Source organism: Hemitrygon akajei, unplaced genomic scaffold (assembly GCF_048418815.1).
Source record: "Hemitrygon akajei unplaced genomic scaffold, sHemAka1.3 Scf000108, whole genome shotgun sequence".
NCBI lineage: Eukaryota > Metazoa > Chordata > Chondrichthyes > Myliobatiformes > Dasyatidae > Hemitrygon > Hemitrygon akajei.
In genome coordinates this window covers 2,292,595-2,317,937 of record NW_027331994.1, presented here as the reverse complement: position 1 = coordinate 2,317,937, position 25,343 = coordinate 2,292,595, and the positions used below count along the sequence as shown (strand labels likewise).

Here is a 25,343-nt window from a genome sequence, read left to right as displayed (position 1 = left end):
GGATGTTCACATATATAGATGTTCAGAGTTGCACTTTCACTCCGGGTCTGGGTTCCTGCAGAGATCTCAATTCCTTCATCCCAGTCCAGCTGAATAGATTCTCCACTAACCTGAAGCAGATGGGATAGTAAAGAGGAAATTAACAGAATGTAGAACAGTGTCAGTAACAGTGGACTGGGGTTAATATTTCAACATCTCTCATTGACAAATATCATCAGAAAACCAATGGTTTCGCTGATATTTTATCACATTGAACATTAACACAAACACTCACCAGATCCACTCCAGACTCGGGAGGGTCAGGATGAGTCGGCGGAGAGCGGGGACAGATTGGTCTGTCAGCGAGTTTGATTCCAAGTTCAGCATCGTCAGTGATCGGATTTTGTTGAGAGCACAGATGAGATCCTCGGCACCAGCATCTGTGAGACCGACATCCCCCAGCCTGGAGATGAGAGAGAGTGAGGGTGAAGGACACAGAGAGACAGGAGACGGTACAAATCCACAGGGTTTATCAGTAACACAATTACTGATCATATTAATGTTCAGTATCAGACACCCAGTGACTGTAAACACAATCTCCCACAGTCTGGTACTTACCACAGTTTCTGTATTTTACACTCCGGGTTCCTCAGAGCCGCAGACAGCAGTTTCACTCCTGAATCTCTCAGTACATTATGACTCAGCTTTACCTCCGTCAACGATCGGTTTCTACTGAGCGCGGAGCCGAGATCCTCGGCACCAGAATCAGTAAGACCAACCTTCCTCATCCTGTAGATAAGAAACAGTGAGGGTGAAGGACACAGAGAGACAGGAGACGGTACAAATCCCCAGTGTTTATCAGTAACACAATTACTGATCACATTAATGTTCAATGTCAGACACCCAATGATTCTATGCACAATCTCCCACAGTGTGATACTTACCACAGTTTCTGTATTTTACACCCCGGGATCCTCAGAGCATCAGACACCATTTTCACTCCTGAATCCCCGAGGTCATTATCCCCAAGGCTAAACACAAACAGACAAATTGATGATCAAATTGGTTTACACTGCAGGTCTGAGAAAAGCTCAACACTCGGATATTTCAGGAAATATTAAACCTATCACAGTCAATATCCCTCACTGTCTAGTTGCAGGTTATTCACCGAATGTCAAGATGTTAGTCTGTCGGCGTGACCCTGTAAGCAACCAGCATACTGACTCATTTCGAGACGTTTAGAAAAATGTTCCTGAAGTGAGTGGGTCGGAAAGGGACAGTGTTAAGCGATGAGAGAAACTCCCGCTTAGTATGGGAAAATGTCCCCGGATGATAGCGGAAAAGACACTCACATGAGGAAAAGGTATAAGAAGGAAGATCGCTAGAGGAGAAAATGGGATGGGGAAGAGAGATAGCGATGTGAAACAGCAGATGATGCGTTGGTGTGAATTGAGGCCCACAATATGGAAATGTCCACATCGGGGTTGTGAATCTGCTAGTCAGCAAAGTCCCGCAAGAGGAGAGATGGTGATAGTCGGACCCGGGGAAAAGCAGGGGGAAGACCATTGCATAGAGGTGCTTCTCGCCCTGTCACTGAACCGACGATTAAAACTCACCGGGGAGAGGGTGTGAAACCTGTTGTAGTCAGGTTGGACTGGGTGTCAGTAACAGTGAGAAGGAAATTTGCGAATGGACTTGACACACGTTCTGAGAAACATGGCTATTCCCACATAGGAGATTGGTGGGTAAAATCAAAGCTCATGGCATTGGGGGGAAGACATTGACATGGATAGAAAACTGGTTGGCAGATAGAAAGCAAAGGGTAGCGGTGAATGGGTGATTCTCGGAATGGCAGGTGGTGACTAGTGGGGTGCCACAGGGCTCGGTATTGGGACCACAGCTGTTTACGATTTAAGTCAACGATTTAGATGAAGGCATTGAGAATAACATCAGCAAATTTGCTGATGATACTAAGCTGGGTAGCAGTGTGACATGTGATGAGGATGTTAGAAGAATTCAGGGTGACTTGGATAGGCTGGGTGAGTGGGAAGATAATTGGCAGATGACGTTTAATGTGAATAATTGTGAGGTTATCCACTTTGGGAGTAAGAACAGGAAGGAAGATTATTATCTGAACGGTATAAAGTTAGGTAAGGGAGAAATACAAAGAGATCTAGGAGTCCTTGTTCATCAGTCGCTGAAGGTGAATGAGCAAGTGCAGCAGGCAGTGAAGAAGGCTAATGGAGTGTTGGCCTTTATTACAAAGGAAATTGAGTACAAGAGCAAGGAAATCCTCTTGCATTTGCACAGGGCCCTGGTGAGACCACACCTGGAGTATTGTGTACAGTTTTGGTCTCCAGGGTTAAGGAAGGACATCCTGGGTGTAGAGGAAGTGCAGCGTAGATTCAAAAGGTTAATTCCTGGGATGTCAAGACTGTCTTACGCAGATAGGTTAGAGAGACTGGGCTTGTACACGCTGGAATTAAGGAGATTGAGAGGGGATCTGATTGAAACATATAAGATTATTAAGGGATTGGACAAGATAGAGGCAGGAAATATGTTCCAGATGCTGGGAGAGTCCAGTACCAGAGGGCATGGTTTGAGAATAAGGGGTAGGTCATTTAGGACAGAGTTAAGGAAAAACTTCTTCTCCCAGAGAGTTGTGGGGGTCTGGAATGCACTGCCACAGAAGGCAGTGGAGGCCAATTCTCTGGATGCTTTCAAGAAGGAGCTAGTAATGTATCTTATGTATAGGGGAATCAAGGGATATGGGGATAAGGCAGGAACCGGTTATTGATAGTAGATGATCAGCCATGATCTCAAAATGGCGGTGCAGGCTCGAAGGGCCGAATGGTCTACTTCTGCACTTATTGTCTTTTGTCTATGTCTATTGTCTATTCCTGTGATTTAAGATTAAACCACTGGACGTTGTTCACTGATCTGCTGAACTCTCCAACATCCCTTCACAAAGAACTACAGAACCTTCCCGTCCTTGGGGAATTACTGGCCGATCCCCTGGCATTTGTCACAATTCTTCACAATCTGATTTACTACAGTTTTAGCCAAAAAAACCTATACATTGAAATAACAGAATGGAACAGTTTCACCGTTCAGAGGAAGAGACAAGTCAAGTTACCCCAACTCCAGGCACTTGTGCAGCCCGGGTCCCAGCCGCTGGATTCCTTCATACTGAATGATACAGTTCTCCAGGTCGAGGTGTTTTATTGTATCACAGAATCCGATGACATGAGACAGGACCGCGCAATCGATCGGGGTCAGTGTCATTCCACTGAATGAAAGTGTTTCCACAGATCCCAGTGCGTCCTGAGCCAGTCCACTATTCTGAGACTCAAACAGGTAGTGCAAAGTTTTCAGGAGGCTCCTTTTACCATATTCCCCAGTAGAGTTTTCATTCTGGCGTTTCACCTCCTCCTTCACCCAGTCAATCACCCGGCAGGTTGTTTGATGAGGAAATGGACCCAGAAATTCTTCCAGCCCCCGAGCTGTCATTGGGGAGGAGAGACCAGCAACAAAACGGAGAAATACCTCAAACCGCCCATCTGTCGTGCTGTGGGCTTCAGTGAGGAATTTCACGATATCCCCTTGATGTGGAGTCAGAAATTGTGCGACTGCAGCTATAAACTCTTGGATGGTGAGGTGTGGGAATGTGTACACCACACACAGGGCAGAATTATCTTTCTCCAAAAGCTCCATCAGGAATCCGGACAGGAACTGGCAAGGCTGTAGATTGTGTTTTTTTAAATCTTCATCTGTAAAAATAATCTTCCTCTTGGTCACTCCTCTAAAGGCCATCTGACCAACCCTGAGTAACACATCACGGGGGCTCTCAATCTCACGGCCGTGGTTTTTCAGGATGTTGTAAATATAGTAGGAGTACAGTTGGGTGATGGTCTTGGGAATTCGCTGCGGGTCCCTGATTCTTTGTGTGAAGAAGGGGCCCAGAGCCAGAGCGAGGATCCAACAGTAGGAGGGGTTGTAGCTCATGGTGTACAGGATCTCGTTCTCCTTCACGTGTTTGAAAACAGCTTCCGCCACCGTCTGATCTTCAAAATGTCTCATGAAATATTCCTTCCGTTCCTCACCAACAAATCCCAGGATTTCAGCCCAGACACTGATCTCTGCCTTTTCCAATAAATGTAACGCAGTGGGGCGGGTGGTCACGAGCACTGAACACCCTGGGAGCAGCTTGCCCTGGATTAAACTGTAGACAATGTCGGACACTTCACACCACCACTCGGGATCTGGGCACTGGTGCTTGGGTTCTGTATACCTCCGACTGTCGGCAAAATCATTTGTGTGTTTGTATTCATCCAAACCATCGAATATAAACAGCAATCCCTCTGGGTTCTTCCAGACCTCTCTCAGTAAATTCCTAAAGTAAGGATACTGATCCAGAATCAGTTCCGTCAGGCTTTTTCTGCCGTTAATGGAGTTTAAATCCCGGAACCTAAAACTGAAGACGAACTGGAATTGTTGGTATATTTTCCCTGTAGCCCAGTCGTAAACAATTTTTTGTACCATTGTTGTTTTCCCTATCCCCGGGACTCCGGCCACTGTTGCCTTACATCCGGGAATCTTTTGGCCCCGTCTACTATGTGAGTAATTTCTCTGAAACAGATGTCTGGTGCTGATTTTCTCCAGCTCTCTCCGCAGATGTTTCTCTCTCCACTCTTCATGGTCTCTGCCTCTTGCCAGCAGCTCATGTTCCATCAGGCTCCGATCTCGAACAGTAGAAATGACCGTGAGCTCAGAGTATTGATCCACCAGCTGGAAAACCTTCTCCTTCTCCCTCATCAGAATCGTGTTCACTCTCATTGTTTCAGTTTGTTCCCGCAGAGTTTCCTTGTGTTTGCTCTGAACATCTTAAAACATAAAGACAAAAAATGAATGTATCTATCCTGATTGCATTGGGTCTGTCAGCACATTTTTTTTTGCTAGGACTTGTTTTGCAAGTTTAACTGTCAGCTGGACTCCGACTTATAGAGCTGGAAATGAATACTGGAGCAAAATCATTAAAGAATTCCCAATTCCCGTACCCCATGCGTTTTAAGTCTTTCTCCTTTGAAAATAATTTGCAGCTTCCCCGAAACTCCAGTGAACATGAGGTCAACGCAAAGTCTTGGATAGTTCACAGTAGTGTTTTGTTTTTCCTTTCACCCGTGTGCTTCCCTAAGACTCTCTTAAATGCTGTAACATATCAGTTTATCACCGCCCTCAGAAACCACTCTCCGGGGAAACTACCTCCGACATCTCCCTTTAATTCCCCTGATATACAGTAAACGGGACTGTTATGAAACGGAGGGATGTGGGAGTGCCAGTGCATATTTGGCTGAAAGCAGCATCTCAGGTAGATAGGCTGGTGAAGAAGGTGTTCCGCACAGTGGCCTACCACGGTTAGCGCATTGACGATACCTTGCGGTTATCAGATGCTTCTGAGGACTCACGTGGAGCACTTTTTACAGATTTAGTCACCTCTTTATAGTATAGATGTTATTAAACTAGAACGAGTGTAAAGAAGGTTTACCAAGATGTTGCCAGGACACGAGAACCCGTTACAAGGAGCGACTGCATAAATAAGATAATATACGATGGCGTGTAGGAGACTGAGTGATGACCGGATAGAGGTACACAGATAGGGTTCTCATCATCTTTTCTCATGAGAAATGATGCTAAAATCAAGTGGTTCTAGGGTTAAGATCAGCGGTGAAAAAACTCGAAAGAGGTTTCAGGGGTAGCTTCTTCACACGTATTTGGAATGGGCTGCCAGATGTAATGGTTCAGACGGGCACATTATCGACGTTTAAAACCCATCGAGGTAAGCACATGGATAGGAGAGGTTTAGAGGGTTTTTGACCAGACGCGTTTAGATGGGACTAACTCGCTGAGTAACACTATTTGTTTGATGTCTTTGGCCTAAGGGCTTTTTCCATGTTGTAAGAGTCCATGACTCTGTTTATCCATCACGTCATCAGTGAAAATTGTAAGTTACAACGATTGGATTATTGTTGATTTCCACCTGCTGCTGCGGTTTCCTTGTAATTTGCTGTAGATTGATACTCTCAGTATCAAGCAACTTCCAATACGAACCAATATACTTTCCTTATCCGGTCTGAGCCAGTGCTGGTCCTAAAGCCTCCGTAATATCTGCACTGCCGCCTTTACTCTGAGGACCTGACACTGTATGTTCCGTTCAGTCGCTTACCTTTCAGATGCGCGGGCACTTCAGATAAACCCCGATCAGTGTCCATGTAGGTGAACTGGCCGTCACCTGTTCAAACAGATTAACCTGCATGAAGTCTGTTCTGTGTAATACTGTAAATTCATTAGCATTTACATCTGTAACACAGTGTATTTTTCAACATACCACATTCCCGTATTTCCTCCAATATTCTGCTCAGCTTCGGTAACGTGTTATGTATTTTCACAAAGGATTCCCACATCACCCTCCGGGCCCCGGAGCCCTTCTCCATCACCAGATCCAGGAGGAGTTTGGAAGCGCCCGCTCGGTTTCCCTTGGCCGCGAGTTCAGTCACTGTCTGTAATGAACAATGGGGAACATATTGAGGAGCGGAGGGATCCGGGCTGCAGGTAGTCAAAGAGGGTCAGCTGCAGAACAGGAGCCCAAAGGACAGTAGGCACAGACTTCAGAGATTGGGCGAGTACTGGCCCACCCTGTACTCGGACGAACACAACATCAGGTCATAATATGAAAGTGGCACTGTCGGATTTCCCAGGCTAAATGCAGCCGGCTCATGCTTCACTACCGGGCTCCATGAGTGGGCAACGCTCAGCTACCATTCAGTCTGGGTGGCAACAGGTGAATGTGACCCCGGAACACAAGTTCCACCAGAAAGCGGTCCCTTGCAAATTTGTGTTAATTTGCACATACATACAACATTATATTATTTAACTATATTAATTTTGCAATCACTGTGTTAGCAACTCTTTGTTCAGAGGATGGTGAATCGCTGGAATTGCCACAGATGCCTCTGGAGACCGCGTTATTAGGTATATTTAAAGCGGAGGATGTTATTTTCTTGATTATTCAGGGCATCAAAGGTCACGGTGAGAGGCATCAGTTGAGAGATATGTTAAATCAGCTGTGATGGCATAGCGGAAGAGAATCAACGGACCGAATGGCATAATTCTGATCATATGTCTTATGTGTTTAACATTACATGTAGCGAGAATTGCAAACTGTTAATCTGATAGTGACAAGGAGCAGTTACTGTACTGCTTCATCATTTGTACTGTACAGGCACATGATTAAATACAAGAGGTTTACAGTTCCAAAGGGAGACGATATCAGTACCGCGTGATTACTTGACGATGGAAGTACAGGCAGACTCAAGGGATGGGCTGAAAAACAAGTCACTGTGTGTTTGATTTGTGGGAAACGGAGGAGTGGTCATCACGGGAACACAGACTGCTGAATGGACATTAAGGTTGAGCTTAGGGAACATGATACGAAGTCAGAGAGAGTGGTATAAACTTGTTCTCTGCCCACTTGCAATATCTGTCAATTGTCACATCATTAACATCACCTGTCAATCATTGTCTTTAACACGAAGACGGGAAATTCTGCAGATGCGGGAAATAAAAGCAACACACACAAAATACTGGAGCAGCCCAGCGGGCAAATCAACACATAGAGGAAAGAGTAAACAGTCTTCGTCGCGGTCCGAGACCCTTCATTGGGACTTGAGATAAAATGAGAAGTTAAGAGCACAAAGGTGGTGGACGGGAGAAAGACGAGTAATTTGGTAGATGACAGGTGAAACTGTTAGACCAGGAACTAAGGAACTGGTAAGCGGATCAGTGAAACAGATAAAAGGCGGTAGAAGGGGGAATCTGATCGGAGAAGACAGGAAGTCATGGAAGGAAGGAAAGCGGGAGGAGCATCAGAGGATGGTCATGGGCAGATATCGACATAAGATGAGAGAGGGAAAAGGGAATTGGAATGGTGAATTGGGATGAGACACTTAACGGAAGTTCGTGAAATTGATCTTCATGCCATCAGGTTGGAGAGTACGCACATGGAACATAAGTTGTTGCTCCTCCAACCTGAGTGCGGCCTCGTCGCGGCAGCAGAGCAGGCCATGGACTGACACGTCAGAATGGGAATGGGAAACAGAACTGAAACAAGCGATTTCCGGGAGATCCAGTTTTCTTGGCGGACGGAGCGTAGGTGCTGGCCTAAACGTTCTACCAATGTAAATCTGGTCTCTCCGATATAAAGGAGACCATACCGGGAGCACCGGGTACAGTAGATGACCCCGACGGACTCACAGGTGAAGAATCCTCTGGTCTGGCAGAACTGTTTGGGGCCGTGAATGGTAGACAGAGAGATATGTTGGGCCAGGTATGGCGGCTGTTCCGTTTGGAATGATAAGGTTCAGGAGGCTGATCAATGGGGAGGAATGAATAGACGAGTGAGACTGGAGCAGCCTTTATCTAAATACTAAACAGTCTAAAAATGAATGTGTTCAGATAATTGGAGCGAGACTTGTATTGGCCAAATAAAGGCTCAGTGTAACTGTGTACGGATCACAGACAATTCCCTATTTCATAGCCAGCGGTTCTTTTACACCAGTTCTATTGGGACTTTTTTAGAAGAACCTACAATCAGTATGTTTCAGTTTTACTTACATCATACTCCCGCCCTGTGAAGTGATCCTCGCGTGTTAACATGAGGCCGAACGGCCCCACGCCCTCCTCGATTGACTGCTCAAGTCTGGCCCGATAGAATGTTGTCAACTGAAACAGTTGGTGATCGTCACAATTTGACAGGAAGGCGGAGAATGCAGAACTCTGATCTGTGAATAGTCAGAGAAGATCACAACACGATCGTGCCAACTACGATGCGAATTTATAACAACCACGCTACATCCACCTGGCAAATATTCATCCACTCCGGCTCATTCATGATCTTTAACGCGTCTCGGATGCTGCTGAGTTTCTGCTTCCAGTCCCTCCCTTGGCAGCTCATTCCCGACTCTTATCACTCTCTCTGTAAAACATGCATCCTAAATCTACATTAAACATTCCCCTCTCATCGTCAACCTATTCCCTCTAGTATCTGACATTTTGCACATTGAGTCAAAGCACCTTGTCGATGTTTCTCATAAATGTATATAATTCTATGTGAAGACCTCAGCCTCCCACTTCTTAAAGAAAACAATCCAAGTTTGCCCAGTCTATCCTGATGTCCAATATTCTGTAACCCAGGCAGCATCGTGATGAGCCTCATGTGTATTTTCTCCAGATCATCAAAGTCATTTGTGTGATGTGGTGACCAGATCTGCGAACAACACTGAAATCGTGTCTTAAGCAAAGTTCCATCCAGGTCCATCGCGCATTTCCAACACTAAAAATCAACATCTCAATGAATTGTGTTCCTTGTCGTTAGCACCCTACCTACTTGCGTTGCCACTTTCAGGGAGACGTATACATACACCCCAATATCAATCTTCCTCAGCGTCCTGACCTTTACTGTGGACCTCGCTCTTACATTTGATCTCCCAAAGCGCAACTCCTCATATTTGCCAAATTAAACCTAAAATGCACCTCCCATATTGCTGATTGGATAATACTCTGCTGAACACTTTGGCAAAAGTCCCAATTTCCACAACTCCGCCAATCATCTGTAAATTGGCGAATCAGACCTCTTTGCTTTTAAAAATGATATATATCCTACAATTTAGATAATGCATCATGGATAATTGTTGTCTATTAATTAAATTGTTTACGTACGTATATCACACAACAGAGGGCTCAATATTTATTCTTGTAGAACACGACTGGTCACCTGGTTATAGTCTAGATGTTATGAAACTAGAGCGAGTGCAAAGAAGATATACCAAGATGTTGCCAGGACCCGAGAGCCGGTTACAAGGAGCGACTGCATAGAATATGACAGTATACGATGGAGTGTAGGAGACTGAGTGATGACCGAATAGAGGTGCACAGACACGGTTCTCCCCATCTTTTCTCATGAGAAATAATGCTAAAACAGGTGGGTCTAGGGTTAAGATCAGAGGTGAATAAGTCGAAAGAGGTTTCAGGGGTAGCTTCATCACACGTATTTGGAATGGGTTGCAGATGTAGTGGTTCAGGCGGGCACATTATCGATGTTTCAAACAAATCTAGATAAGCACATGGACAGGAGAGATTTAAAGGGTTATGAACCAGACGCGGAAAGATGAGACTAACTCGCTGGGTAACACTACTCGTATGATGTCTTTCGCCTAACGGCCTGTTTCCATGTTGTAAGAGTCCATGACTCTGTTTATCCATCACATCATCAGTGAAAATTGTAACTGACAACGATTGGATTATTGTTGATTTCCACCTGCTGTTCCGGTTTCCTTGTGATTTGCTGTAAATTGAAACTCTCAGTATCAAGCAACTTCCAATACGAACCAATATACTTTCCTTATCCGGTCTGAGCCAGTGCTGGTCCTAAAGCCTCCGTAATATCTGCACTGCCGCCTTTACTCTGAGGACCTGACACTGTATGTTCCGTTCAGTCGCTTACCTTTCAGATGCGCGGGCACTTCAGATAAACCCCGATCAGTGTCCATGTAGGTGAACTGGCCGTAACCTGTTCAAACAGATTAACCTGCATGAAGTCTGCTCTGTGTAATACTGTAAATTCATTAGCATTTACATCTGTAACACACAGTGTATTGTTCACTGTACCATATTCTCGTATTTCCTCCAATATTCTGCTCAGCTTCGGTAACGTGTGATGTAGTTTCACAAAGGATTCCCACATCACCCTCCGGGCCCCGGAGCCCTTCTCCATCACCAGATCCAGGAGGAGTTTGGAAGCGCCCGCTCGGTTTCCCTTGGCCGCGAGTTCAGTCACTCTCTGTAATGAACAATGGGGAATATATTGAGGAGAGGAGGGATCCGGGATCCAGGCGGTAAAAGAGGGTCAGCTGCAGAACAGGAGCCCAAAGGACTCTAAGCACAGACTTCAGAGATTGGTCGATTACTGGCCCACCCTGAACACGGGCGAACAGAACATCAGGTCATTCCATGAAAGTGTCACTCTCGGGTTTCCCGGGGTAAACACAGCCGGCTGATGCTTCACTGCTGGGCTCCATGAGTCGGCAAGGCTCAGCTACCATTCAATTTGGGTGGCAGCAGGTGAATGTGACCGAGGAACTCAAGGACCACTGGAAAGCGGTTAGTGAGTAATTCTGTGTCAATGTGCGCATACATACAATATTATATCTTAATTATATTAATTTTGCAATCTCTTTGTTAACAACTCTTTGTTCAGAGAGTGGTGAATCTCCAGAAGTAATTGTTACAGATGCCTCTGGAGATCGGGTCATTACGAATATTTGAAGCGGCGGATGTTGCGCTCTTGATTATTAAGGGCATCAAATGCCACGGAGAGAGGCAGCAGTTGAGAGGGATGATAAATCATCCAAAGGGAGACGATCTCAGTACCGCCTGATCATTTGACGATGGAGGTGAACGAAGACTCAAGAGATGGGATGAAAAACAAGTCACGATGTGTTTGATTTGTGGGAAACAGGAGAGTGGTGGTCATCACGGGAACACAGACTGCTGAATGGACATTAAGGTTGAGCTTAGGGAACATGATACGAAGTCAGAGAGAGTGCTGTAAAGTTGTTCTCCGCCCACTTGCAATATCTGTCAATTGTCACATCATTAACATCACCTGTCAATCATTGTCTTTAACAAGAAGAGAGGAAATTCTGCAGATGCTGGAAACAAAAGCAACACACACGAAATACTGGAAGAGCTCAGCAGGCAACGCAACACATAGGGAAAAGAGTAAACAGTCGGCGTTGCGAAACGAGACCCTTCATTGGGACTTGAGATAAAATGAGAAGTTAAGAAGCAAAAACAGGTGGTGGACGGGAGAAAGACGAGTAATTTGGTAGATGATAGGTGAAATTGTTAGACCTGGAGGGGTGAACTAAGGAACTGGTAAGCTGATCGGTGAAACAGATAAAGGGCGGTAGAAGGGGGAATCTGATCGGAGAAGACAGGAAGTCATGGAAGGAAGGAAAGCGGGAGGAGCATCAGAGGATGGTGATGGGCAGGTATGGACATAAGATGAGAGAGGGAAAAGGGAATTGGAATGGTGAATTGGGATGAGACACTTAACGGAAGTTCGTGAAATTGATCTTCATGCCATCAGGTTGGAGAGTACGCACATGGAACATAAGTTGTTGCTCCTCCAACCTGAGTGCGGCCTCGTCGCGGCAGCAGAGCAGGCCATGGACTGGCATGTCAGAATGGGAATGGGAAACAGAACTGAAACAGGTGATTACCGGGAGATCCAGTTTAATTGGCGGACGGAGCGTAGGTGCGGGGCTAAACGTTCTACCGAAGTAAGTGTGGTCTCTCCGATATAAAGGAGACCATATCGGGTGCACCGGGTACAGTAGATGACCCGAACAGACTTACAGGTGAAGAATGCTCTGATCTGGCAGGACTGTTTGGGGCCGTGAATGGTAGTCAGAGAGATGTGTTGGGTCAGGTATGGCACTTGTTCGCTTGGAATGATAAAGTTCAGGAGGCAGACCAATGGGGAGGAATGAACGGACGAGTGAGACTTGAACAGCGTTTATCTGAATACTAACCAGTCTAAAAATGAATGTGTTCAGATAAATCGAGGGAGACTTTTATTGCTTGAATAAAAGCTCAGTGTAACTCTGTACGGAGTCTCCTTTGTTACCACTGACCACAGGCAATTCCGTATTTCATAGCCAGCGGTTGTTTTACACCAGTTCTATTGGGACATCTTTAGAAGAACCTACAATCAGTATGTTTCCCTTTTACTTACGCCATACTCCCACCCTGTGAAGTGATCCTCGCGTGTTAACATGAGGCCGAACGGCCCCACGCCCTCCTCGATTGACTGCTCAAGTCTGGCCCGATAGGATATCGTCAACCGGAACAGTTGGTGATCGTCACAATTTGACAGGAAGGCGGAGAATGCAGAGTTCCGATCTGTGAATAGTCATAGAAGATCAGAGCATGATTGTGCCGACTACGATGCGAATTTATAACAACCACGGTACAGCCACCTGGTAAATATTCATCCACTCCGGCTCATTCATGAGCTCTAACGCGTCTCAGATGCTGCTGAGTTTCTGCTTCCAGTCCCTCCCTTGGCAGCACATTTGGAACACTGATCACTCTCTGTGTAAAACATGCATCCTAATTCTGTATTAAACATTCCCCTCTCGTCGTCAACCTATTCCCTCTTGTAGTCGACATTTTTCACATTGATTCAAAGCACTTTATCTACGTTTCTCATAAATTTATAAACTTCTATGAGAAGACCTCAGCTTCCAACACCTCAAAGAAAACAATCGAAGTTTGCCCAGTCTATCCTGATTTCCAATATTCTGTATCCCAGGCAGCATCGTGATGAGCCTCATGTGATTTTCTCCAGATCATCAACATCATTCCTACGACGTGGTGACCAGATCTGCGAATAACACTGAAATCGTGTCTTAACCAAAGTTCCATCCAGGTACATGGCGCATTTCCAACACTAAAAATCAACATCTCAATGAATAGTGTTCCTTGTCGTTAGCACCCTACCTTCTTGTGTTGCTACTTTCAAGGGGATATATACTTATACCCCAAAGTCCCTGGGTATATCAATCTTCCTCAGGCTCCTGACTTTTACTGTTGACTTCGTCCTTACATTCGATCTCCCAAAGCACAGCTCCTCACATTTGCACAAATTAAAATTACAATGCACCGGCCCAATATTCCTAATTGGATAATGCTCTTCTGAACACTTTGACAACAGTCCCAAATTTCCACAATTCCGCCAATCAACTGTAAATTGGCGAATCAGCCCTGTTTGCTTTTACAAATCATATATAAATATACATAGACACACACACCTTATGATTCAGATAATTTAGATAATACATCATGTATTATTTGTTTGTTTATTAATTATTTTATTTATTTACTTATATCACACAACAGAGAGTTCAATATTTTTTCTTGTAACACTGGTCATAAATCTCCAGCCAGAAGTGCATCCTCCAGTCCTGGTCCTCATTTGTGTGGCTACGCCAACCATTGAGGAATGCAGTAGAACAGAGTGATCTAATAGTGCATAGTTCCCTGAAGGTGGAATCTCATGTGGATAGGGTGGTGAAGAAAGCTTTTAGTATGCTGCCCTTTGTAAATCAGAGCGTTGAGTACAATGGCTTTTTTCCATTGAGAGTAGGGGAGAATCAAACAAGAGGACATGAGTTGAGATTTAGGGGGCAAAAGTTTAGGGGTAACACGAGGGGTAAATTCTTTACTCAGATAGTGGTAGCTATGTGGAACGAGCTTCCAGTAGAAATGGTAGAGGCAGGTTCGGTATTGTCATTTAAAGTAAAATTCGATAGGTATATGGACAGGAAAGGAATGGGGGGGGGGGGGGGGTATGGGCTGAGTGCGGTCCAGTGGGACTAGGTGAGAGTAAGCGTTCGGCACGGACTAGAAGGGCCTTCAACGGGAAATTAGGTTTGCCCTTCCAAAATATGAAATGTTTTATGTAATGTTCACTTCTAACTCAATCCCTAAATTCCCAGAAATGTTCCAACCACCGGAAGCTGTCTTCTACAATTGAAAACAACACCTGTTCCTCCAATTGACGTGTTGGAGACAATTCCCATATCGGAGTGTGCCAAGGGCTGAAATAAATTCGATCAGTTTCCTGGTCTGTTGCATTGCCCCAGGACAACCGTTGCCATATTCCTGTCTGTGTGTCAGCTACACTCAGCTGATTCAGGACCTACTTTTCTTTTAATTCAGATGAAGATCTGAATGGTGAGCGGAGTGCTTCGACTATTCCCTGTGTTAGGTCCCTGCGCTGGAACTGGCGGGTTGTACTGATACTCAAAGCCGCTTTGCAGTAAGAAAAATGACCCCGTTTGATGGCACTTTGCCGTGTCCCCTTAGCGCCTCAGTAAGTTTGGTCCTCTGAACTGTTGATGATTTGACTACACGTGTACCATAAGGTTTTAATCAGAAAGAGCCCAGTTAGTATACCTGTGTCCATTCTGACTCTGACTGACGATGGCTGATTGTCGGCTTCGTGTTCGGTCCGTGCGGAAGAATACTCCGCCCGCAGGCAATGCTCTGAATTACACAAAATAAAGGGAACGAGTAAGTGGCAGTACGATTATAACGGCCATGTTTAACAGAGCAGCAGCTCGATTAGGATCTAAGTATTCGTCGTTACCATTAAATTCTACATCATCTATGTCCAGTGACTTCCGGTCCATTCCACTGAAAGATTCACAAAGGAATACACCATGGACACAGGCTATTCGGCCTAACGAATCTATGCCGATCCCGATGCCAATCAGCGGGCCCAACTTCCATGCGTTAGGCTAATATTCCATGATCCCGTTGTCCCTGCCTAAAATACTTCCTCTGGAAAATCATTCCACATACTCAGCAACCTCTCCCTGAATGTCCTGCTGCTTCGGTCCTTTTACAACCTTATATCTCAGCTTTAATCTATTTCCCTACTTTTGCTTTCTCTTGACTTCGGGGAAAAGACCTGTTCATACCGACCTTATCGCAGTGCTTCATAATTAAAAACACTTCTGTAAGGTCGATTCTCATTCTCCTACATTCGAAGGAGTAAATACATAGAGTACATCCTCTCCCTAGAACTGAGGACTTCGGGTACTGACAATACTGCAAACCTTCTGTGCACACTTTGCAGTTTAATCAAGCACTGTTCATAATATGCGGCCTGAACTGTGCTTAATACAACTGCAATATAATCTCCCAGTTTCTGCACTCACTGTCCCGACTGATGAAGGCAGGGGTGATAAATGGCTTTCCATCTCCCTGTCTTGCCACTTTAAGCGAAATATGCACTTACACTCTTATGCTTCTCCGTTCCGTTACACTAGCTGGTAAACAGCCATTCATTGCGTAAGTACTCCGCTGGTTTGATTTCCAGAATGGTCAGCATTTCACACTTAACTATACTGAAATCTAACACGAGGAAATCTGCAGATGCTGGAAATTCAAAACAAAAACACACAAAATGCTGGCTGAAGCCAGCAGGCCAGGCAGCATCTATAGGGAGAAGCACTGTCGACGTTTCGGGGCGAGACCCTTCGTCAGGACTAACTGAAAGGAAAGATAGTAAGAGATTTGAAAGTAGGAGGGGGAGGGGGAAATGGGAAATGATAGGAGAAGACCGGAGGGGGTGAGATGAAGCTGAGAGCTGGAAAGGTGATTGGCAAAAGGGATACAGAGCTGGAGAAGGGAAAGGATCATGGGACGGGAGGCTTACGGAGAAAGAAAGTGGGAGGGGAGCGCCAGAGGGAGATGGAGAACAGGCAGAGTGATGGGCAGAGAGAGAGAAAAAGGAGGGGGGAGAAAAAACTAAATATATCAGGGATGGGTACGCATTTCAATTCTACGTCCGAGTCCCATTCTGATATGTCTATCCATAGCCTCCTCTATTGTCAAGATGAAGCCACACTCAGGTAGGAGGAACAACACCTTATATTCCGGCTGGGTAGCCACTAACCTGATGGCATGAACATTGACTTCTCTGACTTCCGTTAATGCCCCTCCTCCCCTTTTTACCCTATCCCTGATATATTTAGTTCTTTGCCTGTTCTCCATCTCCCTCTGGTGTCCCCCCTCTCCTTTCTTTCTCCCGAGGCCTCACGTCCCATGATCCTTTCCCCTCTCCAGCTCTGTATCACTTTCGCCGATCACCTTTCCAGCTCTTAGCTTCATCCCACCCCACTGGTCTTCTCCTATCATTTTGCAATTGCCCCTCCCCCCACTACTTTCAAATTTCTTACTCTCTTTCCTTTCAGTTAGTCCTGACGAAGGGGCTGCCAGAAACGTCGACAGTGGTTCTCCCTATAGATGCTGCCTGGCCTGTTGCGTTCCACCAGCATTTCTGTCCACTTCCCAAACCGAGCACAATCCCGGTTATTTACGATAATCTTCTTCAGTATCACCAACATTTCGTAATTTGTATTACCTGCAAACCTATTGATCAAGACTTGTTCAGTCATATCCAAATCATTGATATAGATACCGAAATAAACAAAGATCGAAACACCAACCGCTGGGGCATACGAGCATCCATCTGCCTAACCCACAAACTCACCCTGCTTCACTTGTTGCTTCCCAGCTCTTCATGCACTCTCCACTTCGCCATTCTGACCATCTGATCGCAACGTATACCATACAAAATAAAATCTACAGAAGCTAGAAATCAAATCTACACACACAAAATGCTGGGGGAACTCTGCAGGCCAGGAGGCATCTATGGAAAAGAGTAAACATTCGACGTTTCGGGCCGAGAGCCTTCCTCGGGACTAGAGAAATGTCCTGAGACTCTGGTTCTACTACCCTATCCCATCAGATTCCCTATTCTCCAGCCCTTTATCTCTTTCACCAATCAACGTTCCAGCTGTATACTTCACTAAGCCCCACCCCTCCCTTTTCCACCTATCACCTACCACCTTCTACATCTTGCTCTCCCACCTCCAACTTCTTACTTTGATTTCTAATCTTTTTCTCCCCCAGTGCTGATGAATGGTCTCGCCCGAACCGTCGACTGTCTCCTCTTTTCCGAAGACGCTACGGGGCGTTCTGAGCTCCTCCATCATTTTGTGTGTGTTGACCCTCTGTGAATCATCCAGGAAGGGGGGTGTCGACCTGAAATGGTGACTCTCCTTTTCCCTCCATAGATGCTGCCTTGCCCGTTTTGTTCCTACAGCAGTTTTATCCTTTCACTGCAAAACACGTGTGAGCGATAAGTTCAGGATTTTGCATATTTCATATGGAATCTAGATAAAGCACGAAATAATTGTGTGAGATAATTTTCACTCTGATACCCTGTAACGCTTGAAATAAGATACAATGTAGATTTGTTCTCCCTCAGTACCCATTTCATTTTAATATCTTCCGCACCAACTCAGCCACAATTTCTGTCAGTTCTACAAAACTAGCTGACCTCACATTTTTCACATTAGACTCCAGTTCCAACAAACTCACTCCGCCTGCATCATCTCGACGCAGCTGGACATGATCATAACTGTTCAATCTGACTGAGTTCTGTCAGGTCTAGTCGCGGCTATTGCCAAGTGCACAAGTCCGGGTACAGAGGTATCTCGACCTTCATTAGAATCAAAGACTTTGCCTCCACTGGCGATTCAGGTCTCACACTGTTGCTTTGAAACAGATGGCCGTTGTTCTAAAGTTGTTCTTCATCTTTACTTAACCTGTGGAAAACGTCAATCGTGCAAACAGGAAACAGTAGGAACACACAAATAACCACAGCCAGAAGTGACTTAAAACAGAGAAAATATCTCCTTGATCGCTGATCCAGTGAACAAACAACTGGTTGTTTGGCATTAAAGATCCGAAATTAAGATCAGAAGTTGAATTATTCTCACCTCAATTCCCCAAGAGTACGCTGACAGAGCGGATGCAGTGTATCGTTTCTGACAAATAACCCCGTCCACCGTCCCACACGGATCTCTCGTAACCATGGCAACACACTCAATGCTGGAGAAACTCAACAGGCCAGGCAGCATCTATGGATGGGCGTAAACCGTCTACTTTGCAGACCATGAGGAGGAGGAGGGTAGATGATTGACTGATTTGGAAGGTGTGGCTTGTTGTTTTGTGAGACTCGGTGCTCAGGGTCTGCGAGCAAGCAGCTGCCTGTCCGTCACATTCCTCAGAACAGGGAGCGGCCGCTCCGCTGAATTCAAATCCAAACCGGTTCGACAAGACACTGTTGTTGAAATGTGAAGAACGTTTAATATTATATTTAACCCTTTCTGCTATAGGGAAAAGCGGTAGAACCAAAGATGCGAAGTAAAGAACATTACCAGTGGCCTTGAAGTTCGACTATACTGTTTTTCCATTGATTCTGCCTGGCCTGCAGAGTTGCTCCAGCATTGTGTGTGTGTTCCTCGGGTTTCCAGCATTTGCTGTTTTTCTCTTGTTTGAGAGAGATCGGTGACTGGTCACTGTGTGTGGGGTATTTCACATATCACTGCCAGGGTGAAAGATGCCTTTTGCACGCACTCAGTAGAAACCACACTGGAGATTACTTGTTGTTGACGTCGTTTCTCTTAATTCATTTCGACAAAAATGGGCTCATTAACAGAAAAATGTCAGGTCTCCCTTCTCCCACTAAATTCACTCCCAATCTCTACCAAAGCCGAGTCTCGCTATAAACGCTGAATAGTTGTGCAGAGTCATAGACAACACTTACCTCTGATGTTGTTCAGGCTGGTCCGGGAAATCAGTCTGACATCCCGGGTGAGCGACAATGGTCCTGTACCGGTGTGCTCACCCTGTACGGAGAGTTGGGTCTGAGCTGCTGCTCCCGAGGCCACTCGGCTCTGATGTGTCCGTCGCTCATTACAGATGGACAGGGCCGGGTGAGCCGGGGTAGAGCAGGACTGCCGCGGTCTGGGTCACACTAACTCTCACCGGCTCAGGACGGGTCTGACAGCGGGAGGAGGCGGGAGTGGGATCAGTGTAGCAACCCCAAAGAGGAAAACAAACAGGCTGCGTTAACCTTTCTGTCCGGATTTCCGTGTGGATCTCTCCTTTTTCTTTCATCGTAACCAGTGGGGCGGAGTCTCTCTGTTTAACTCAGCGAATCCCAGGCTGAGAATCGTATAGCCCGGGTTCTGGGAGAAGCTGAGCTCCGCCCTCTGTGTCAAAGGGACTGCCCGGCTCAGGTAGAATTTCAACTCAAATGTCCCTCACCTGTTCCGATACAGGGAGCTGTCTTTCCATCTAGTCATAGGTCTACAAAGGTCCCCATGGGGATGAATAAAGTATCTATCTATCTATCTACATAGGAGAGGCAACCATTGATGAGCAATCTCTACCTTCTCCCACAATGCCAATTTCTACTCTAATTTATGACTTCACTCTGAATGCCAAGCGAATGAATTTTCTTGATCAACCTCTCACGCGGGTACTTGTCAAATGTAAAGTTGACACCATCGACTGCCTTGCCTTCATCAACCTTCCTGGTGACATTCCTCGTAACTTCGTCGATCACAAAGCACAAAGTCATGCTGACAATTCATAATTTGTCCTCAAATATTCAAATACTCATATATCCGCTCCTATCAATAACTTCCCCACTACTGATGTCAGGCACACCGGCCCATAATTTCCTGCTTAATATTTTGGAAGATTTCTTAACCAGCGGAACAAAAATTAGTTAGCTTCCAATCCTCTGCTACCATACCCGTCGTTGATAATAATTTCAGTACTTTGGCTACGTCCTTGCAGTTCCCGCACTTGCCTCCTACGGGGTCCTGGGGCCCCAGTCACTGTGGCTTTAGCGACCTGTTTCTCCTCAAGTCAGCGACCACGTCCTCCTTTGTAATCTCCATCACGTCCATGACCTACTTCTGCTTTTTCCGACTTGTCTAGATTCTATCCATTTCCCAAGTAAATACAGATGTAAGAACTCCTTTTAAGATCTCCCTAATCTTTTTGTCTCCACGCCATAACTGCCATACTGAAAATCCAGAGGGTAAATTTGTCCCTTGCAATTCCTTTGTCCTTAAAATATCTGTAGAGTCGCATAGAATCTCCATCATCTTGCCTGCTAGAGCAACTGTCCTGGTTTCTTTATTAAGTGTTCCCTTGAATTTCTCATACTCCGTAAGTACCTCATTTATTCCTACCTGCCTCTACATGCCACACACCTCAATTTTACTCTTTACCAGGGCTCAATATCTCTTCAAAACCAAGAGTCCCCAAAGCCGAAGCATTTAATTTTTGCTCTGACAGGCATATACAAGCATTGAACTCTCAAAACTTCACCTTTGACGTTCTCCCACTGACACAGTCAACTTTCCAGGAAACAGCCTGTTCCAATCCACACTTTCTGATGCCGTCAAATTGTCCTTTCTCCAATTTAAAATCTCAGCTCGAACCAAAGTATCCTTTTCTATATTTTCTTTCAAGCTAAAGACGTTTATATAGTTCCCCTTTATAAGCCTCTGTCACGTGTCCTGTTTCATTCCCTAATAAGAGATCAAGGATCACACGCTCTCTCGTTGGAGATTCCACACACTAATTAAGGAAACATTCCTGAACACCTTTGGTAAACAGTATCTCATCCATTTATTTTACCGTATGTGAGTCCCAGTCCTTTGTGGAGAGTTAAAATCTCCGACTCTAACAAATTATGTTTCTTGCAATAATGCAATCTCTCTGCAAATCTGTTTCACTAAACCCGTGGACTGTTGTATGGTCCGTAACGTAGACCCATTAACGTCCATACCTTTTATATTCCTCGGTTCCAGTCATAAAGCCTCATTACATTTGATAGTTAGGGGCCAGAAAGGATATTCTGTGACCACCAAAAAGAGAGCCGGTGGTATCACCATCGGACTTTGAGGCAAATTGTCCGAAGTTCGAATCAGGCCGGTCACTGCACGCTTTTAACTCGGCGTTGTAAATTAGGTTCTAAGGAAACGGCAAGAAATGCCACCCGAGTGCCACAAGATGTGAAAAGGAACAACGAACGAGACACCAGGATTGTGTGTTACCTCCTGACTGCTAGGGCCCATGATGTATCAGAACATCGGCTGGGTGTTCTGAAGATGGAGGTGGGGTGACAGCCAGAGCTCGTGGTGCATATTGGAATCGATGACATAGTCAGAAATCGGGAAGAGATCCCACACAGTGAGGATATAGAGTTGGAAAGAGGCTGATGAGAAGAATCTCTAAGGTTGTAATTTCCGGATTAATCCCTGTGCCGCGGCTACTGCACGTAGGAATGGGGTAACGCACGGATGAATGAGTGGTTGAGGAGATGGTGCAGGACACGGGGTTTCAAGTTCATTGGTCATTGTTACCTTTTCTTGGGAAGGGATAACCAGTACAAGAGGGTCGGGCTGCTCCTGAATTGACGGGGGATGAATATATTGGACTGAGGTTCGCTGATGCTGCTTGGGAGAGTTTACACTAGTTTTGCATGGGGCTGGGAAGTGACGCTCCAGGTCGGTAAGGGAAGCATCGGACTAGAAGGTAGATGTAAGGTAACGTGCTGAAAAGCAAAATCGATATAACAATTATGATTGATCGGACAGTTTGAGTGTGTATGTTTTAATACTAGGAGTAATATGGGTAAAGGTGATTAACTTAGAGCATTGACCAGAACCTGAAACTACGATGAAACTAAAACATGAAACTACAAATTGTCCGAAGTTCGAATCACGCCAGTCATTGCACGCTTTTAACTCGGCGTCCAATATATTAATTCCCCGTCAACTCAGGTGCAGCCCGTCCCTCTTGTACTGGTTATCCCTTCCCAAGAAAATGTTCCAATGATCAATGAACTTGAAACACTGTGTCCTGCACCACCACCTCAACCACACATTCATCCGTACATCACCCATTTCTACCTGCAGTAGCCGTGGCGCAGGCATTAATCCAGAAATTACAATCTTGGAGATCCCTCTCATCAGCCTCTTTCCGACTCTATACTCTACATGTGTAGGATCTCTTTCCCATTTTTGACTACGTCATCGTTTCCAGTATGCACCACGAGTCATGTAGCCATGACTAAAACTTGGTTGAGACAGGGACAGGAATGAATTATTAATGTATCAAGTTTGCGAAGTTTTCGAAAAGATAGAGGAGCGGTGAAAGTGGGGGGAAAGGGGAGTTGCACAGCTGCACTCAGGGGAGATACAATGGAAGGGTCAGACTGGGTCCATTTCGGAAAAATTCCGGAAGAGGGAGGGTGTAATCACACTGATGGCGTTGTACTACATCCCCCTCCCCCATCCCCCCAATAGACACCGGAACACTGAGGCATATATATGCAATCAGATTAAGGACATTTGTAAAAATAATTGGGTTGCTGTCATGGTGGGTTTCAACGTCCCTAATATAAATGGGGTCCTACTTAATGAAAGGGTTTAGATGGGGCAGAATTTCTTAAGTGTTTACGGAGTGGTTTCTTAATTTAATATGTGGAGAGTCCAACGTGAGGAGGGGCCATATTGGACATAGTGTTAGATAATGAGTCTGGCCAGGTGGGTGAACAGTTAGAGAAGGCTGATCACAACTCCTTACTTTCAGGATAGGAATGGATACGGAGAGGCATAGTTCCAGAAGGAGAGCTTTAAATTGGAGTAGGGCAAATTACAAGGGTATTAGGCAGGAACTAAGAAGCGTTAATTGGGAATATCTTTTATCTGGGAAGTCCACATTAAATATGTGCAGGGGGATAAAATATCAATTGGACAGAGTACAGGAAAGGAATTTTTGGATTAGAAGGATGGATGGGGATGGAAAGACATGAGTACGTCAGATGTACAGAGAGATGATGAATTTAGTCAAGAAGGAAATGGAAACGCATGTAAAGTTTCAGAAGTTAGCATCAAACAAAGCACACGAGGACTATAAAGATGTCAGAAAAGAACTGATAAAGGGAATTAGGAAATCCAAGAGGGACGATGAAAAGTCATTGGCAAGTTGGGTTAAGGTAGGCATGTGTAGGATCCTAAGGCATTCTATACATACATCAGGAGCAGGAGGATAACGAGGGAGAGGGATGGACGACTCAAGGATATAGGGGCAACATTTTCGTGGATGCAGAGAGTGAGGTACGTAATGAGCACATTTCTTCAGTATTTAACAAGGAAAAGTATATTGAGCACCAGGAAATCAGTGCAGAGTGTACAAATACGTTAGGGCGTGTGGAAGGCAAGGAGGAGGAAGGGCCTAATGGGATTTACACCAGGTTATTGACAAAGGCAAGGAATTAGATTTCTGCGTGGTTGACTAGTATACTGTATTTCTGTCACCTCTAGCCCCAGACACGGTTCTGGAAGACTGGCAAGTGGCTAATGCTGCACCTCTCTTTATGGAAGGAACAAGGATAAATCCTGGGACATACAGACCAGTGAGTCTCACGTGAGTTGGAGTGGAAGTGCTGAAGCAAATTATTCGCGATGGGATATATGAGTATTTGCCTGATTTGGGAGAACCAGCATGGCTTTGTGCGGAGCCCTACCAACGTGCTTCAGATATTTTGACAAGACGACAAGAGTGATTAATGAAGGTAGGGTACTGAATGTTGTCTACATGTATATTAGTAAGACATTTGACAAAGTCACTCATGGGGGCTATTCCAGAAGATAAGGATACATGAGTTCCGCATTGCATTGGTTGTTTGAATTCAGTACTGGCTTAACCCAGAGTTTAATCCAGATAAATTCGAGGTGTTGCACTTCGGTAGGGCAAATGCAAGGAGATAATACACTGTTATGGGCAAGATCATTAACAGTGTGGCAGAGCAGAGCGATCTTGGATCCAATCTCATAGTTCCCTGAAAGTGGCTACACGGGTCGATAGGTAGTGAAGTTGGTTTATGAAATGCCTGCTTTTATTAGTCAAGCCGTTGAGTTCAAAAGTCAGGAGGTTATGTTGCAAATTTGTACAACTCTAGTTAGGTCACATCTGGAGTATTGCATACAGTTCTGGTCTCTGCACTATAGGGAGGATGCTGAGGCTTTGGATGGGGAGCAGAAGAGGTTTACCGGGTTGCTGCCTGGTTCAGAAGGCATATGCTCTCACGAGAGACTGGATAAACTTTGTTTTTTTTTTGTAGTGCTGCAGGCTGAGGGGAGATCTGACAGAGGTTTACAAGATTATGAGAGACATAGTTAGAGTGGATGGAGTATCTGATTCCCAGGGTGGAAATGTCTAATACCACAGGGCATGAATTGAAGGTGAGAGAAGGTAAATTAACGGGGGTTGTGAGGGTTAAGGTTCTCTATACAGAGAGTTGTTAATGCCTGGAGTGTGCAGAGACAAAGGTATTAGAGGCTTTTAAGGTGTAAGCAAGACGGAGGGATATGGACATGGTGTATATGGACAGGGATCAGTGTTTCGCTGTTGTGATTTTCCTTTTAGCTGATACGCACATCATTTTCGGCCACGTGGACTGTCCCTGTGCTGTGCTCTTCCATGTTCTATGTGGCAGTGTTCTCCGGTCTGTGTTGACTGAGAAATGATGTGGCATTTTACCTGATTAGGAACGCCACAAGCTCCCTTTCATCACCTCCTCCGACTCTGTTGCATTTAAAATAATGGAACCCCTAAATATTGAGCTGCCAGTCCTGCCTCCTGAACCAAGTCTAATGGCTACAATAGGTCATCTGCCTTTCCTTTAAGACTTCCTACATTGTAATATATGCAACTCAATTCATTAGTCACAGCATGATTAATCTTTTGATTCCCGACTTTGTCTGAGGTCTTAACAAAATCTGTTTGAGAAACTT

The 25,343-nt window shown here is 45.2% G+C and overlaps 1 protein-coding gene across 1 annotated transcript; it reads right to left on the bottom strand.

Annotated features, from left to right (window-relative positions):
• Positions 1 to 4: 4 nt before the first annotated feature.
• LOC140723291 (NACHT, LRR and PYD domains-containing protein 3-like) lies at positions 5 to 19,566 on the bottom strand. The gene is made up of 13 exons (XM_073037888.1): positions 19,286 to 19,566; positions 15,058 to 15,147; positions 12,833 to 12,999; positions 10,702 to 10,873; positions 10,538 to 10,603; positions 8,650 to 8,816; positions 6,365 to 6,536; positions 6,203 to 6,268; positions 3,116 to 4,862; positions 924 to 1,010; positions 598 to 768; positions 275 to 442; positions 5 to 110 (listed from the first exon to the last, which is right to left on the bottom strand). Exons 2-13 carry the CDS (start codon positions 15,065 to 15,067, stop codon positions 23 to 25), a joined length of 3,081 nt encoding a protein of 1,026 aa, XP_072893989.1. The 5' UTR covers positions 15,068 to 15,147; positions 19,286 to 19,566; the 3' UTR covers positions 5 to 22.
• Positions 19,567 to 25,343: the final 5,777 nt, after the last annotated feature.